The sequence below is a fragment of the Staurois parvus genome, unplaced genomic scaffold (genome assembly GCF_062004578.1).
Source record: "Staurois parvus isolate SC_StPar_1 unplaced genomic scaffold, SC_StPar_1.0 ptg000192l, whole genome shotgun sequence".
In the NCBI taxonomy this organism is placed as follows: domain Eukaryota; kingdom Metazoa; phylum Chordata; class Amphibia; order Anura; family Ranidae; genus Staurois; species Staurois parvus.
In genome coordinates this window covers 10,445,441-10,463,369 of record NW_028317988.1, presented here as the reverse complement: position 1 = coordinate 10,463,369, position 17,929 = coordinate 10,445,441, and the positions used below count along the sequence as shown (strand labels likewise).

The window sequence follows — 17,929 nt, the reverse complement described above, 5'->3', positions numbered from 1 at the left end:
GAGCCCCCTCCATCATCAGAAGTCCAGAGTCCCTCACCCTCCTTTACATCACAGTGCATCCCCCTTTGCTTACGCTGCTCCCAGGAAGAAGCTGGGGGCAGAACTGGGAAGCAGAATGTGTAGGGTCTGGAGGAGGACCAGAAGAGGGCTGGAGTTAGCTGCCGGAGTCTGCTGAATACTGAGACCACAGGAAGCAGAGATGAGGGGGTGCTGCAGCTGCACAGAGAGGAACAGGATCTGTAGGAGGAGCTCTGTCCTCTTCTTTGCTGCTGAATGCTGAGATGAGGGGGGGGTGAGCTGCAGTGGGGAGAAGAGCCTCTTTGTGGCTGCATGGAGAAGCAGAGGGTCTGGCGGAGAGGTACAAGGGCCACATGAAATGGCTTGGCAGGCCCGATTCAGCCTTGTGTTTAACACATGCGCTCTAGACATTCAATGTATTTTCCATTTTGGAGACTGCAACGGGGAATAAAAAAACACCTTAGAATGGTCCTGTAGCCATCCTATGGACATTCAAGCCTTTACAACAAAAATGTATTTATTCAGTTTGGGCAGACACACCCAAAAATAGGTAGGAATGTAGCTTGAAGGGATGGTGGGAACATCTTGTGGTCTTAAATTGTCCATACACTAATAGATTTCATTCATTCAGCTTGCAGACTGAACAAAAGAAATCAAGTAGATTCCTCCATGAACACAAATGGGGAATAAACGATCCCCTGCTGATTTTGAATGTTTGCCCACTCACAAAGAAATGATCAGTCTAAAAATTGAATGGTAGGTGTATTGTAAAAGGGAAATTAACAACAAAAAATTCTAAATAAATGCATGTCTAACAAATGATGCACTGATTTGCATGTTCATGAGGGAAATAACTATTTGATCCCCTTTCATTTAGCAGGATTTCTGGCTACCAGGGGTCTTTCATACAGGTAACAAGCTAAGATTAAAGGCAGTCTCTTAAAGGGAGTGCTGTTAATCTCATTTTGTTACCTGTATAAAAGACACCTCTCCACAGGAGCAATTAAACAATCAGATTCCAAACTCTCCACCATGGCAAAGACCAAAGAGCTGTCCAAGGATGTCAGGGACAAGATTGTAGACCTACACAAGGCTGAACTGGGCTACCAAACTATTGCCAAGCAGCTTGGTGAGAAGGTGACAACAGTTGGTGCAATCATTCACAAATGGAACAAACATAAAACAACTGTCAGTCTCCCTAGGTCTGGTGCACCATGCAAGATCTAAACTTGTGGAGTGTCAATGATCATGAGAACAGTGAGGAATCATCCCAGAACTACATGTGAGGATCTTGTCAATGATCTCCAGGCAGCTGGGACCACAGTCACCAAGAAAACAATTGGTAACAACCTATGCCGACAAGGATTGAAATCCTGCAGTGCCCGCAAGGTCCCTCTGCTCAAGAAAGCACATGTCCAGGCCCATCTGAAGTTTGCCACTGAACATCTGAATGATGCAGAGGAGGACTGGTTGAAAGTGTTGTGGTCAGATGAGACCAAAATTGAGCTCTTTGGCATCAACCCAACTCACCGTGTTTGGAGGAGGAATGCTGCCTATGACCCCAAGAACACCATCCCATTTGTCAAACATGGTGGTGGAAACATTCTGCTTTGGAGGTGTTTTTCTGCTAAGGGGACAGGACAACTGCACCGCATCAAAGGGACGATGGACGAAGCAATGTACCATCAAATCTTGGGTGAAAACCTTTTTCCCTCAGACAGGGAATTGAAAATGGATCGTGGATGGGTTTTCCAGCATGACAATGACACAAAACACACGGCCAAGTCAACCAAGGAGTGGCTCAAGAAGAAGCACATTAGGTCCTGGAGTGACCTAGCCAGTCTCCAGACCTTAATCCTGTTGAAAATCTGTGGAGGGAGCTGAAAGTTCGAGTTGCCAAACGTCAGCCAACAAACCTTAATGACTTGGAGAGGATCTGCTAAGAGGAGTGGGCCAAAATCCCTCCTAAGATATGTGCAAACCTGGTGGCCAACTACAGGAAACGTCTGACCTCTGTGATTGCCAACAAGGGATTTGCTACCAAGTACTAAGTCATGTTTTGTGAAGGGGGATCAAATACTTATTTCCTTCATGAACATGCAAATCAGTGCATAATTTGTTAGACATGCATTTATTTAGAATTTTTTATTGCTATTCTGTCTCTAAGTGTTACATTACACCTACCATTTGATTTTTAGATTGATCATTTCTTTGTGAGTGGGCAAACATTCAAAATCAGCAGGGGATCAAATGCTTATTTCCTTCACTGTATATATTATTTATTTGGTGTTTCAGTTGCACTTGAGTATTACTTTTAAAGGTAAGTCCATCCAACTTACAAAAATATAAAACTTTTCTTTTTCACAAAAAATAAATATATCAACCTATCCCACCGTACAAAAAAGTGTCCAAAATATCAAAGAAGTGTCCAAAATGTCAAAATTATCAAAATTAATCCCCACAAATGTAAACCATTATATTCTTTCTTCTTCAAACTTTCTTTCTCAACACCCGCAAATCCTTTTTTGATAAGAAAGAAAGTTTGAAGAAGAAAGAATATAATGGTTTACATTTGTGGGGATTAATTTTGATAATTTTGACATTTTGGACACTATTTTGATATTTTGGACACTTTTTTGTACGGTGGGATAGGTTGATATATTTATTTTTTGTGAAAAAGAAAAGTTTTATATTTTTGTTTGTTTGGCCTTCAAGGGTGAAGGTGGATAACTTTTCTGGGATATTGTATTGGGATCTTTTGCTGTGTATTTTTATATAAGTCCATCCAACTTGTTAGATGCTGTGCAGGGGAGATAAACCGTTTGATGGTTTCTTATATCTCTCTGGCGTTCTGGTGGTCTTCATTTACCATTTTAAAACTGAAATCTGGCTTTTAGTAGGGGTGGAATCTGATTACTTTGCAATGTGAAAGATGGGATTGGGAGGTATATAGGTGGGCAACCACAATGGAGAAAACTCGGGGATAATATTGCTAGCATAGTGATGCACACCGATAGTCCAGTAAGTGAGCAGGATGTGGGGCAGAGGTTCTTCAGGCACTGGAAATGAGCCACCATACTTGTGCTAAGCAACACAGCATTGGTGGATGAATCACAATAATATGTGCATACTTTACAAATCTCATGACAGGTAGGACAATCCTTATACATAGCAGTAGTAGGCTGCTGGGATGGTGTTTCTTTATGTGTATACTTTATAAATTGTCTTGAATTGATATAGAAAAAGGCTTTATTAAGATAACCTGAGGCTTCATACAGAGGGCTCGCCCTGAACCCCATCATGACACAAATACTCTGTTGAAATACTTGAATTATATTTACATTTCTTTATTATGGAATGCAAATACCGATAAATACATATTGGAGAGAAGAAACTAGATTCTCCCAAAGCTATGAAAGTTCCTCCCTTTTTCTTAGAAGGCAGGGAACAAGAGTGATACCATTTTGAGCAAGTCAAAGCTTGCTTGTGGACAGCTCTTAGTGCTCCTTATTACAGGGAGCATAATGTACAGAACAAGACCACACCGCGTTCCTTCCACAAAATAAGTCATATCAGTTTTCCGGTACAATGTCAAGGAAAGTGCAGGTTGAGTTCATCTTTTAAAGAATCCTGTAAAGAAGTTTAAGCTGTTCTAGGGTAGCGCATTCATTGTCTACAGACGTCCTGCATTGTTTCATTAGCAAATTACAAAGTGACCTTTTGTGTTGTTGGAAATCACCTTTTAAGATGAAATTTCCCTTATAAAAAGAATCTCTGAACAACAGTAATTTTCCAATAACCAGCTTTGATTTTCTGCCTGGCCGTTATTGCCGTCTTGGACATCGAAGAGATTTCTCCATAGCATTGTTTTGGCTGGTTTGTCCCTTCAGATAAGTTTGTCACCACCATGATGCTTTGCCTATAGGAGTTCACAGGTTGGTGACACGGGTCATTTTTTTCCTTTTTATACTCTCTTTATACTTTTGTTTTTTTTAGTTTTTATACACTTTTTATACTTTTTTTTTTCTTTTTATACTCTTTCTGGATGTAAGTGAATAACTGTTTTACCAGATACAGCTGGTTTAAATTTTTCTTTTGGGGCCCATTCATACTTGCTGCACACTAAAAGTTTCAACCTTTCAGTATTGTTCTGTAAAAAAAATAATTTCTACATCTGTCCCTTTAAAGTAAATAGCCAATACAAGATCAAAGCTTAAACAGGAGACTATATTTCCTGCAAGAGGTGCCTGTTCTAAATAAACCCTCTTTAGGAATTAAAAAGGAAATAATTTATTTATACTATTTATTGAAGCAATAAAAAAAATTCCAGTAACTTTGCACCATGCCAAGTCATGTGTCACACAGATGGTAGCAGCCCACTCTGTCTAGGCCACGTCACCAACGCGTTTCGCCCCACCTCAGGGCTTAATTTTGGAGGTGCTTTTAAGTAAAGAGATGCAATTGTCAAGCAGCTTGGAGACACTTTCTGCTTCCAGACTAAGATGGCCCCTGCCTTGTTGAAGCACTAGCACCCCAAATCACAAAACATGATAGTTATAACATACTGTAGTTGTGAGTGCCTGGGCTGAGAGTGTACAGAGCACAATTCACATATTGCATGCTGCATGAACTTGAATTGGAGGATGCTTTTATGCTAGAAGGTGAAACATGCAGAACAATTATTGATACCCCATTGAGGAAAGATCTAGCATTAATAAAATCATATGCACATTAGAGGGCATTTATGAAGATACTGCCTCCCTGCCTGCCATTCACAAGATAATGTTATAGATGGAGTTCAAAGGGACTGTGAGAGCTTACTCCAGAATGCTACTCTGTACAAGAGTTGCTACAAATAATGAGGAGAAGAGAAAGGCCTGGAAGAACTTCTTCTGGCCACACAAGCCTGACTGCAAGGTAAAAACACCACTTACTAGTAGACCAGAGATGTAGTATAGCTTCCTGCTGGCAAGTAGCACACTCACTGTGGCCAGCAGTGGGACTTCAGGGGGGAAATCCTTTTGTCAAAGTTAAGGCCTCATTCACGCGGCCAAATCAGACATGGTGTGGCAAGTATCTTACGGAAAACTGTTGGTAGGATCCCAGGTATATGTGGACAGTGATGGCTGGGTAGTCTGTTCAAAGCAAAAACAGGCTGACAGTGGCGGCAGTGTCCACCAGTATTCTGCAGCAATCACACATGGAGCAATTAGTTGCTTTTTCGGACAAGTGATTATCCATGGAAGCAAGAAGCTTATGCAAGTTGCTAATCAGCAGAGGCAGAGAGCAGAAGAAATTATCAATTCACACAATTTCTGTTAAGATGGACAGGTCATTTTTTTTTTTTTATAACTTACCAAACTGATATAACCAAACACTTTTAATTATATTTTTAAAGAAGACCTCCATGCCCGCACTGCATGGGTGAAATGCTCGTTTTGTCCAGGGGCACACCAAAAGGCTAGACTTACCTGATCCTGTGGAAAACCGTGCTCCTCCACATCCATCGGTGGTCTGTTCTTGCTGTCCTCACATCCAGAGCCGGTCTTTGGACGTGATGACGCTAGGAACAGTCCATTCACAAGACCACTAGCTGCAGGGGGGCAGGAGCGGCGGGGACCGGTCTTGCACTCAGAGGATTAGGTAAGTATATCTCTGCTCTGCAATCCCCTTCTTTAAGAACTCCCTCCTTGGGATTTAAAAAATAAATAAATAAAATAAACAAGCATTCAGGAGGTGGTAACCCTCGGGTGGTACAGACTGCCACTCATGTGAAAGAGCCGTTTAGCTTTTTGTGTGTTTCATAATAGTAAACAATTACTTTCCCTGCAGCACTACTTACATCACCCCTTTCTCCATGGCCCCGTTTACACTTGGGCAATTAGGAATTGCAGGCAGAATGGCACCCCAAACGAGTTGCGATTTTGATGCAATTGTTGTGCGAGTATCACGTCAAAACATGCATGTAAATTCGTGCCCGGCTCAAGACCAAAATTTGTTTCCTGAGCTTCTTCTTTAAATGGGCTGCCTGGATGGGATTCCGCGACATGCGGAAGTGCATAAAAATTGCACAAATTCACAAGTGGGAAAGTGAGTTCCCCTTACTAATATGTGAACTGGACCTAGAAAGGCCACAAGTATGGTGTCATTCCTTCACAGCTGGATTCACCAGTTAAGTATTTGATGGAGAATCCATTTGTGACACCATCATTTTCTGAGGCCAGTTGGGCTGAACTTGAAATCCTGCTGGGTATATACTGTATGTCACTGCTGGAGTCACCACCAGACATCAGAACTCAACATGGGATTTAGCAGTAAAGCCAGAAAGAACAGCAATGGCAGAGTTGGCCTTTCCTTTGGTGTGGCCATATTCTAGGCTTTTTTTAGATGCTTATCCTGATGACAGGCCTTAGCTATGTCCTGCATTCCCTCAAATTCTATTTACACAGCATGATTTGAGGAGACAGTCTATTAGAACAAGCAGAATGGATGTTTGTGTGTTTGCTGTGGAACTGTTTACTGGACGAATATGAAGAACATCCCTAATGACTGCATGACTGGTTTGTTTGTAATAGTGGACACGCTCTGGGAATCAGCGAAAGCCGGGATTGTGAAATGATCCAGTGTCCATGTGTGGTGCTCCTCGCTCGAGCACATATTTAGCCAAGACTCTGCCCTGGACTAAAAATGACGCAATACAGAAAAGATGCCGAATTCACTCCATTTACATTTGGAAATCTGGTGTAAAGAGAACCGAGCTGATTATAGAATGTGTGTTGCAGGTCTCTACCACTGTATACATGGCTTTGTTTTTGTTTTTCTACTCATTAGAGTTAATGTAGCTGCCTTGTTTAAGTAAACGCAGCCTCTCTAACTTCCTATACTGGCTTCTAGTCAAACGCTAATCAGTTTCCCATAAGCCGGAGAGCGATATGGAGTAAACAAGGCTGCGGAGCCTGAATGAGGTAAACACATAGAACATATGAATCATCTCAACATTAAAGGATAAGTGCATTTTAAAGCAAAGTGTATTTATCCTTTTTACCCTCTTCCCCTGAATTAACCCAACCCACCTTTCCCCTTCCACAGATGCAGACTTACAGTTGTGACCAAAATTATTCAACCCCCACTGAAATTGAGTGTTTTGGCCAGTTTGACATTGCTTTTGATCATTCAGTCATCTTGCTTACATTTACATTAAAGAGGCACTTGTAGGTCAGACAAATATAACATAACAGTTATAATGAAATAACCACAAATGTCTTTTCTGTGCTCACAGCATTATCAGTTTTATTCAACCCCCAAGTGACATTCAATCTTAGTACTTAGTACAGCATCCTTTTACAGTTATAACAGCTTTTAAACGTGAAGCATAGCTTGACACAAGTGTCTTGCAGCGATCTACGGGTATCTTCGCCCATTCTTCATGGGCAAAGGCCTCCAGTTCAGTCACATTCTTAGGCTTGCGCACTGCAACTGCTTTCTTTAAGTCCCACCAGAGGTTCTCAATCGGATTTAAGTCTGGTGACTGCGATGGCCACTCCAAAATGTTCCAGCCTTTCCTCTGCAACCATGCTCTAGTGGACTTGGAGGTATGCTTGGGATCATTGTCCTGTTGAAAGGTCCAACGTCTCCCAAGCCTCAGGTGTGTGACGGACTGCATCACGTTTCCATCCAATATCTCCTGGTACTGAAGAGAATTCATGGTACCTTGCACACGCTGAAGCTTCCCTGTACCTGCAGAAGCAAAACAGCCCCAAAGCATGATTGACCCTCCACCATGCTTCACAGTAGGCAAGGTGTTCTTTTCATCATAGGCCTTGTTCTTCCTCCTCCAAACATAGCGTTGATCCATGGGCCCAAACAGTTCTAATTTTGTTTCATCAGTCCACAGAACACTATCCCACAACTTTTGTGGTTTGTCCACATGGCTTTTGGCATACTGCAGTCGACTCTTCTTATTCTTTGGAGACAGCAAGGGGGTACGCCTGGGAGTTCTGGCACGGAGGCCTTCATTACGCAGTGTGCGTCTTATTGTCTGGGCTGAAACTTCTGTACCCACATCTGACAAATCTTTTCTCAGTTCCTCAGCAGTCACACGGGGACTTCTCTCCACTCTACGCTTCAGGTAGCGCACAGCAGTCGAAGTCAGCATCTTCTTTCTGCCACGACCAGGTAGCGTTTCAACAGTGCCCTTTGCCTTGAATTTGCGAATGATGCTTCCTAAGGTGTCTCTTGGTATGTTTAACATCTTTGCAATCTTCTTATAGCCATTGCCCTTCCTGTGAAGAGAAATCACCTCTTCTCTTGTCTTCCTGGACCATTCTCTTGCCTTCACCATGTTTGTAACCACACCAGTAAATGTCTAGAAGGAGCTGAGTATCACAGTCATTTTAAAGCTGCCTAATTGGTGCTTATTATGCTTGATTGCTGCTCGGTGACATCCACAGGTGTTTTCAATACCTGATGGAAAGCACCTGTATGAACCTCTGTTCTTCAGAGTGGTAGTCTTTAAGGGGTTGAATAATTGTGGCAATGAAGAAACCACATAAGAACCATTTACTACTGTATTACATAAACAATTGATGTCATTTTAGTTGCATTTGGGTAGTTACAACGTCCTTGTAGGATTTGATTCTGAATACAATTCCAAATGTACACTATAGTCCCTAAACCCCTTTACAGCATTGGGGGTTGAATAATTTTGGTCACAACTGTACCTGCTTCCGACAGTCGCGGTTCTGCTGTTTGCATGCATCCAGTGGTGCAGGTCTTCACTATCCTGCATATTAGTACCCCATAGACTTTTATGGAGCTGTGTCCCAAGACAGAGACTGTCCCATAGAATTCTATAGGGCTATAATGGATAGGCCAGACCAGTGAAGACTTGGAAACCATGGCTGTTGGATTGAGGTCAAGCTGAACAAGAGAAAACTATAAAGTTCCCCATCCACGCTAGATAGCTATACCGGTATTTTTTAATGTAGTATCTAAACCCAAGAAAAAAATGTAATCTATTGCAGTTTACCAGTCCTTAGATGTGAAGACTGGCTTATGGATTTTTTCCTTTATTTTAACCTGCTGATCCTACCAGTAATCCACATCCTGTCCTTGGGTGATGCCTTTCACCCAGCACATGGTATCTATGGAGGAAAAGCTTTGTCATCTTGGGACAGGTTGTGTGTTAGGAACATAGAACATTTCTGTAACATGGGGGAGGCATTGTGTAGTCTACAGAGGTGAACTTGGCAAGGTTGATAGACAGAACTGCACAGTGTGCAGGACAACTCTGGATTTATGGCAAGACCAACAGTATTTTTTTGCACTTACTGAACAGATATAATGAAACCCTTTCAGTGGTATATTTAATCATTAGCCGCCTGGCCAATGGCCATTTGGCGGCCGCAAAAATGCACTAGATTTCCGGGTGGATGCCATATGGCGTACTCCCGCACATGTGCAGTTTTCACGCTTGCAGAGCCGCGCAATCTGTCACCGGCCGTGTACCTCGGACAGATCTGAGTACCGGCCCCGTTGCCGGTACCATGTGACCTGCTGTGACCAATCACAGCAGGTCACATGACAGTTGTATACAATGGATGGCTTCATTCATGCCATCCATTGTATACTTGTGTCTAGCTGTGAATGGTCACAGCAGGTCACATGCACACGTCATGTGATTAGCTGTGGCCAAATCACAGCTAAGCACAAAAAAAAAACAAAACCCTGAATTGAATCGATGTCATTCAGGTAAATGCTTGCTTATAGCAAAGCAATTCTTTGCTATAAGCAAATTGTGTAAAAAAAAAAAAATACTGATCACTTTCCCAAAGTAGTACAATGTTACTATGGTAACATTGTACTACTTTGGTCATAGTGAAATAGGAAAAAAAAAATCTTAAAAAAAGAAAAAAAAAGTAATAAAAAAAAAAAATATATATATATATATATATATTTTTTTTTTTTTCATACTGTCACCAGTCAGTGTCCCTGTTCACCGCCATTCCAGTTATATGATGACGCTGTACTGCACTGGTGACAGTATGTGAAAATAATTTTTTGAATTTTTAAATTTTTCCGAAAAATTCTGACAAAAAAAAAAATACAACTTCAAAAAACTCGCCATTCCTCTTATGAAGTACGTCGGACTGTCTACTCGGCAAAAAGGAGTAATTTGGGGGATATCTGTACTGTTCTGACATTCTTGGACCTCAAGAAATTAGATTGGCTGTCAGTACTTCAGGATTGATCAATTTTCAGATCTATACCATAGTTTGTGAACTCTATAACTTTCCTACAAACTAAAAAATACATCCTAATTTGGGTTATTTTCACCAAAGACATGTAGTAGAATACATCTCGGCCTAAATTTATGAAGAACAATTATTTATTTGTAAACTTTTATAACAGAAACAAAGAAAAACATGTTTTTTTTTTCAAAATTTTCGGTCTTTTTTTGTTAATTTAGCAAAAAATAAAAACCCCAGCGGTGATTATATACCACCAAAAGAAAGCTCTAGTTGTGTGAAGAAAATGATAAAATTTTAGTTTTAAATTTTAAAAGTTTGGGTACAATGTTGTATGACCGCGCAATTGTCATTCAAAGTGTGAGAGCGCTGAAACCTGAAAAATGGCCTGGGCAGGAAGGTGTAAAAGTGCCCGGTATGGAAGTGGTTAACAGACCAAAAGGAAGAAGTTCTATGTTGGTGTTATCTGCACTTCAATAATCCACTTAGTAGTTTTTACGGTAATGACTATACAGTATAACTAGATTGATAGTTTGTTACGTAAACAAAGCCTGTACTGATGCCACCTATTCCTCTTTGTTTATGTGTTATCCTTTGTGCAGGGTTTGCATTCTCTACTGTCAATCCTCCTATGGCCTTGGACCTGACGTTGGGCATTTTATGTGAACTTCTGCAGCAGTGGGATGAAGTCTCAGCCGGTGTGCTTGTCCTCCTTGAGTGGTTATTAGGAGAAGAAGACCTCAGTGATCTGGAAACTGTGAATACGGTAAAAGGACTAACAATCCTCTTCAACTTCTGTACACACTAGATTACCATATTTACATAAGTTACACTATTAAGCTGGCCATAGATGGATCAAATCTCAGGCCATTTCAGCAGCGACTGGCGGAGATTCTATCCATCTATGGGCAGGCTGGTTGTATTGGAGTCGATCCATCGATCAGTTTTAGTATAACCAGCATGCCAGATTTTTTACATGCAATTACTGCCGGCGGCTACAGCTGCTAGCAGTAATCATTGTATTTTGTGGGCAGGGAAGGCACTCTACTGGCAGAACACAATAGCTTTGCAGGGGGGAATTCCTTCATCAACACTAACTGCTTTGATGGGAGAAATGAGTGATTTTCATTCCTGCAACTCGTGAAGAAATTTGCATCACCAATTTGCCATACACTATCTGGGGTAGAAAGATTGCAGATGGTCTGAAGCCAACATCCAGGCAAATTTCATCTTTACTACTGGTGTAGTAAGTGGCTCACCTGTGTGAATGATTTCCCTTCTTCTTAGATCTGCTGCACCATCTACCTCCACGTTCCATCAGGAGATGCTACTCTTGTCTTTATTGAGATCTAGCTGGTCCTATCCGAGATACCTATGAGCCTGTGTTCATTTATGATGGCTATTCTATGATATTTATTTATTTCAGGTACTTATATAGCGCCATCAATCTACGCAGCGCTTTACATATATATATTGTACATTCACATCAGTCCCTAACCCTCTAGCGGCGTACAATCTAACTCACATTCATACATACACATACTAGGGCCAATTTAGACAGGAGCCAGTTAACCTACCTTTCTTTGGAGTGTGGGAGGAAACCAGAGTACCCGGAGGAAACCCACGCAGGCACAGGGAGAACATGCAAATTCCAGGCAGGTGGTGCTGTTGCTGGGATTCAAACCAACAACCCTAGTACTGCCAGGCGGAAGTGCTAACCATTTAGCCACTGTGCTGCCCCGATATGAGATGTTACAGGTTTTATCAAGCTTTATAGATAGGACTACATTTCCAATTGCTGGACTGAACTTTCCTTGGGCACTATATATTTATTTACGCATATTAAATTCTAGTGTGCTGTCTTTTTTTGGCTGTAGTTGCTCAGCCTCTATTCCCAAGGGGATAACACAGCAGCACTTTGGATTTTTGCATCTATATTGTGCAATTCAGCTCCTAGCCCTGTTGTTGTTTTTTTCTTACAGACGGTAATTAGACTCTTAGAAGAGGATAGAACTTTGATATGCAAGGAGGAAGGGGGCTGTGCGAAGTAAATGACTTTTCCTAGAGTAGTCAAACTCCATAGCAAGTTCAAAGTCACACTGCTAGTGAATAAAATTAATTAATTACAGGTACTTTTATAGCAATTTACATACATATATATATATTGTACATTCACATTTACGCAGCGCTTTACATATATATTGTACATTCACATTAGTCCCTAACCCTCAAGGGGTGTACAATCCAGGGGCGGACTGAGAACTCATGGGGCCCCCGGGCAATAGGGGATCATGGGGCCCCTGTGTCCTTGCCCAAACTCAAAAAAGCCTATGAAAAAGGTACCAGGGGCATCTCACGGGGCCCCCTACTGACCCCGGGCCCTCGGGCAGTGCCTGAGTTTCCAAATGGTCAGTCCGCCCCTGGTACAATCTAAGGTCCCTAACTCACATTCATACATACACATACTAGGGCCAATTTAGCCAGGATCCAGGTAACCTACCAGCATGTCTGTGGAGTGTGGGAAGAAACCGGAGTACCCGGAGGAAAACCACGCAGGCACAGGGAGAACATGCAAACTCCAGGCAGGAGGTGCCATGATTGGGATAAAAAAGAGTTGTTTAGCCACAGTAGTCAGGTCACTAGTTTGGCTGTGCACATTTCAGGACTGGATGAATAGAAATAGAAATCCTTTGGCAGGTAAAACAGCACCCATCTATTTATTTCAGCTGTTTGCCTGGAGTTTCGGTTTAAATCACAAGCTGTGGGTGGTGATGTCAAATTACAAGCCCATGAGCTGAAAGTGGCGCAGTGCTGCTGTACAAAGTGCAGTTCCCCATAGCAAACAACCAGATGACACCTTTCATTAGAAGACAGGTTGCAAAACTATGCAATGCGATTGCTGATTGGTGGCTGTAGGTTGGCCAAACATTGCTCATCTTCATTTTTCTTTGAGAACAGCCCCCACCCCCTCAATATTTCTACCTTACTATAAATCACAATTCTTTGCTTGGCTGCACATTTAAATAAAACTCCCTCGTAAATCAGTTCTATTTTCCTATAACCCTGCCTCTGGTACAGGAGAAGTTTGGAAATTATTAAAAAGCAGAAAGTATAAAGCCTTTCCTGTTTAGCCAGACGTTTCGGTAATTCACAATAATCCCAACAGGTCTTAAAACACCTCCACTGTTTACGTTTGGTAGCGTTAATTTGCTTTAATTTTGTAATGGTAAAAGCCCACTGAGCCCTGCGGCATAAAAGCGGAGTACACGTTCATTATTATACAGCGGCATTCACGCCTTCCATATCCTCTCATGAAATGACTGCATTGCCGTTATACACCTGTGCCACTAATTGGTCATGTGGATAAAACAACATTCCTGTGTCAGGTTACGTCAGGCATTGGACAAGCGACTGGGGCCTATGGCTCCTCTGCAGGCTCTCGCAGCCCATGTCGGGTCTTGTCTGCAGGCACAATTTATTTATTTATTTCAGGTACTTATATAGCGCTGTCAATTTACATATATATTGTACATTCACATCAGTCCCTAACCCTCAAGGGGTGTACAATCTAAGGTCCCTAACTCACATCCATACATACACATACTAGGGCCAATTTTAGACAGGAGCCAATTAACCTACCAGCATGTTTTTGGAGTATGGGAGGAAACTGGAATACCCGGAGGAAACCCACACAGGCACAGGGAGAACATGCAAACTCCAGGCAGGTGGTGTCGTGGTTGGGATTCGAACCAACGACCCTAGTACTGCCAGGCGGAAGTGCTAACCACTTAGATCTGCGGCACTGTCTACCTTTCATCTATTTTTCAAACTGTCAAATAAAATGTACGATTATGATGACCGGGAATGTGGTATTAAGGCAGGAGGATGCCCAGACAACCGTGGCACCAGCTAATTTTTCTTTAAAAATCAGACAGCCAAGATAATTTGGAGTTCTCTGCTAGGCCCACGGATAGAATCAGGCAGGCAGATCTTTGTATCTGTTGGAATACAGTGTTCATGTATTTTGCACAACTACTTCAGCCTTCAGTAGAAATATATTCTTTAACCAGTAGATGGCAGTGTTTAACGTTTTGTAGTTGTATCTATGGTTAAACTCTATGTCTTTTTTCTATAATAAAGTTCCTGTTTCCTGTTTGTAGAGAAACAGCAGAAAGAAAAGTACATGTGGACTGTGTACTCTCTGTTCTGTATCTACCAAGAGGCCATGTTCACAAGGGCTTCAACATGTGTAGGAGCAGTGTGTACAGTACAGCAAGCTTCAAGCTACTTTGTTGAAACTAGAAGGCTTGCAGCAAGCTTCAAGTAATGCTAAATCCTGCTGAAAATTGGCTGCAACTTGTTTAAGGTGACAGCCAGCATTTTCATTGTTATCTTTGTTTATCGTTCCCAAATTGAAGCTAAATGGTGCTTTAAAATGCCAACTTGCCAACCTGCTGAAAGTTTTACAAAGCTTGATGTGCACACTGCTCTTCAAAATGCTGAAGTCCATGTGAACAGCACACACTAGATGTGGCAAGCACGCTGGGCTGCCGTTTAAGAGACCCTGTCACAATTAAAAAAATTGCTAAAGGAACAATTCTGTATTTTAAATGCGTACTTGCAGTGTTTTTCCATTCCATACATGACATCCCCAGTGTATACAATGCAAATAAAAGCGCACCCAGTAAAAAAGGAGAAGTCAATACCTCTCCTGCTGTTTCTTCTGTACCAGTCAAGAATTGCTAGCTGAAGTCTGTGAAGAAACTAACACTTCTGTGTCCCCCCTGTAAACTCGCTTGTTCTTCCCCTTGCTGATCCCAACATTACTAGAGTACACAATAGTGATGCAGAGGTCAACGTGAGGAACCATTAAATACTCTGGTGGACAATAGGGATTGACTTTTCTGAAAGTGTTGGCTTCTTTGGACTTCAGCTGGGGATTCTACTTGCCTGGTCAGCGTTTGGCAGAATGGGCAACAAGAAAATTAAAGGCTAAACTTTTTTTTTTCAGTTTTAGACAGAGTGGAGAGGGATTGGAACTCCTCTCAGTTTTGCTGTCTGTGCCACCATTAGGGAGATTCACCCCCTCTATTTGTCCTGGTTACCACTATCACTGAAAGTGAAAGTAAAAGAAACCCCTAAATGTGGGTGGTCACCAGAAAAGTAATATCGGGGAATTTTTCCAATGGGGACACTTTTTCTGGCGACCTGGCAGTCCCCAAGGAATCCCTGTAATTTACAGAGATTTTCTCACTTCCTGTCTGGCTATGGGACAGGGAGTGAAAGGAAATCTCCCCCAATAGGACACAGCGGGGGAAAAGTAAACTGATAGGGGTATAACCCTCCCTTGCTCTATCCAAAATTAGAAAAAAAAATGTTTTGCCTATATTTCTACTTTAAGTATTTACACTTTGTTTACAAGGAGCTGTTTTATTTGCAATTAAGGTTGCCTTCCTGTGCCCAGCCTGTGACTGTAGATTTAGACGTGCATCTAAATTTCCCTTGCCACTGAAGCCCAATTCATGTCAAGATCGTGCTCCAGAGGCTACTGACAGGCAGTGAGGAAGCAATGCGATACCTAATCACTGCCTGTTTTAACCACATTTCTGCCGATAGTCGCAGTTTGCGACACTTTCCCGATGACTTGCATGTGTAGCCTTCGGCGGGCTTGCCACCCACCAAATGATCTACGTCAGGTCATTGCAGCTGCAGCATGAAAACATCCCCATCTCCTGCCTATTGCAGCTTAAGGGGGGGGGGGGTGGGGGGCACGGTTGCCGGATTAGAAAAACGTGGCTCAACCGCACTTTTTGCCGCCCTCCAGCTGCTAGTCTAAACGAGGCCTTAAAGAGCTGAAATTCAGCCCTCTCCTCAAAGATACCTAATTTTAAGCCTGAATAAGGTTGGGAAGTCCTGTCTTGTGTATGGCTAATTTTATGATTTGCTGTAAATATCTCCTCTCTTACACCTACACTATACAAACATTTATTTCTATAACCCTTTAACCTCTCTTGCATGATTTAAGGTGGAGGACGACTACCTGTTTGAGAAAGGTGAAGCCAACTTCTGGGCTGAGAAGCTTGTGTACATCAGGTTGTTGGGTAAACATCTGGAGGAGCTGATGGAAAGAGGTCACTCCAACACAATGCTTGATCCAAAGCTTCTTCACATATCTCAAGCTGCTGATGAGCGATCTAAGAACATTCAAAGCCTTTTCAATGACTTGCCCCCTACCCCGCAGTTCCTGAAGACCTCTGAATATAGTAAATTGCTGATTCAGAAAGAGAGGACCTCTAGGTGTATGGATATATTGAATGTGCTGCAAAACAAGGAGTGACTCATGAAGATGGTTAAAGCAAGAGGTGGACAGGAGATGACTTTTGAGTCAGGCTGCCTTGTAGAGCATTGTGGGACTTCTGTCACAGCTGGGATGCCACCGCTTGTTTTCCAATTTCACTTTTTAGGTTGTTAGGTTTTTAATGTTTTTTCTTTTTTCACTTTTATTGTTTGTAATTTTACCATCATGAAAATAAAATGTAACTTTTTAATTGTGTTGCCTCAATTGTTGACCATTAATGGCACTCCAAACGCAATGCGATTTTTCCGCAGTTGTCGCACAGCAATCGCAACAAAGAGCGCCTTTACAAATCATTTAAAGCTTGTCACCTGAGCAGGAGCTTATTTTCAGATGATAAAGGTGCATAGGGCAGGCCATTCAAGCGAATGGACTGCCCTATGTGACATGCAGAATTGCGATAAAATCGTATGTCAAAATCACGTAGCGGGAATGTTCGTTCCTGCTGAGCGATAATGTAAATGGGGCCTTACACCCCTGTTGGAATTAAAATGCTATACTTGAAATACAGAGAGCAAAGTCAACTTGCTTGATTCTTTAATTCTTCATCCTGGCATGGATGTAGCGCACCGGTCCACCAATAGTCTCTTTGTCCATAAGCTGGAGATCGTGGAACATACCTGCTTGTGATGCTGGAATACTAATACAGTAACCTAAGGACATTGCTAGAGATCCTTCAAATTAAATCTCAAACACTAGGGATATGGGGATAAAAAATTTGGGAAACTGCATCTACAAACTGAGCATTGTTTCCATGGCTACAAGGAAGGGAAATTTGAAAATATTTGGCAATAGTAAAAAAAAAAAAAAATTCCCAGTTCAATGGTGTTTATTAAATCAAATTGAGAACATAAGAAATTAGACGTTGTGACGGTCGCGGTGTCAGACCCCCAGCCCTTCTCACCAACTCGTGACCGAAGGACTAACCAATCTAAAACCGCGCTGTCACGTGCGTAACAATGCCATGCTCAGCTGCACCCTGCACAAAGATTTTCCAGCTAATGGACCACAATCTATGTACCTGCAGCCTGAGAGCAATTGTTACTGGGTCAGGTTAATTACGCAATTAACCCTTCACACTGCCACCATCGCCTTTTTGTACAGAGAAGGAGGAAACTCGCCAATATTAGCAATAGCACTATGATGTTTGAATAATCGTCTGTATACACACTGTCACCGCAGGCAGATGTATATAGAGGTTTAAAAACACACAGTAGCACTCTTCAGAGACAGGGATTCTTAGAAACAGCTTTAGAAACAGTTCAACACTTTTCAGATAATAGTGCAATAAAAATATTTACAGAAAAAG

At 41.9% G+C, this 17,929-nt stretch overlaps 1 protein-coding gene across 1 annotated transcript in view; it reads left to right on the top strand.

Moving 5' to 3' along the window:
* Positions 1-16,813, top strand: part of THADA (THADA armadillo repeat containing) — an 870,089-nt gene extending 853,276 nt beyond the window's left edge. The window contains exons 37-38 of the mRNA XM_089677843.1: positions 10,868-11,031; positions 16,291-16,813. Coding sequence (XP_089533969.1) covers positions 10,868-11,031; positions 16,291-16,602 — 476 coding nt within the window. The 3' untranslated portion in view covers positions 16,603-16,813. The remainder of the gene's footprint in view (positions 1-10,867; positions 11,032-16,290) is intronic.
* Positions 16,814-17,929: the final 1,116 nt, after the last annotated feature.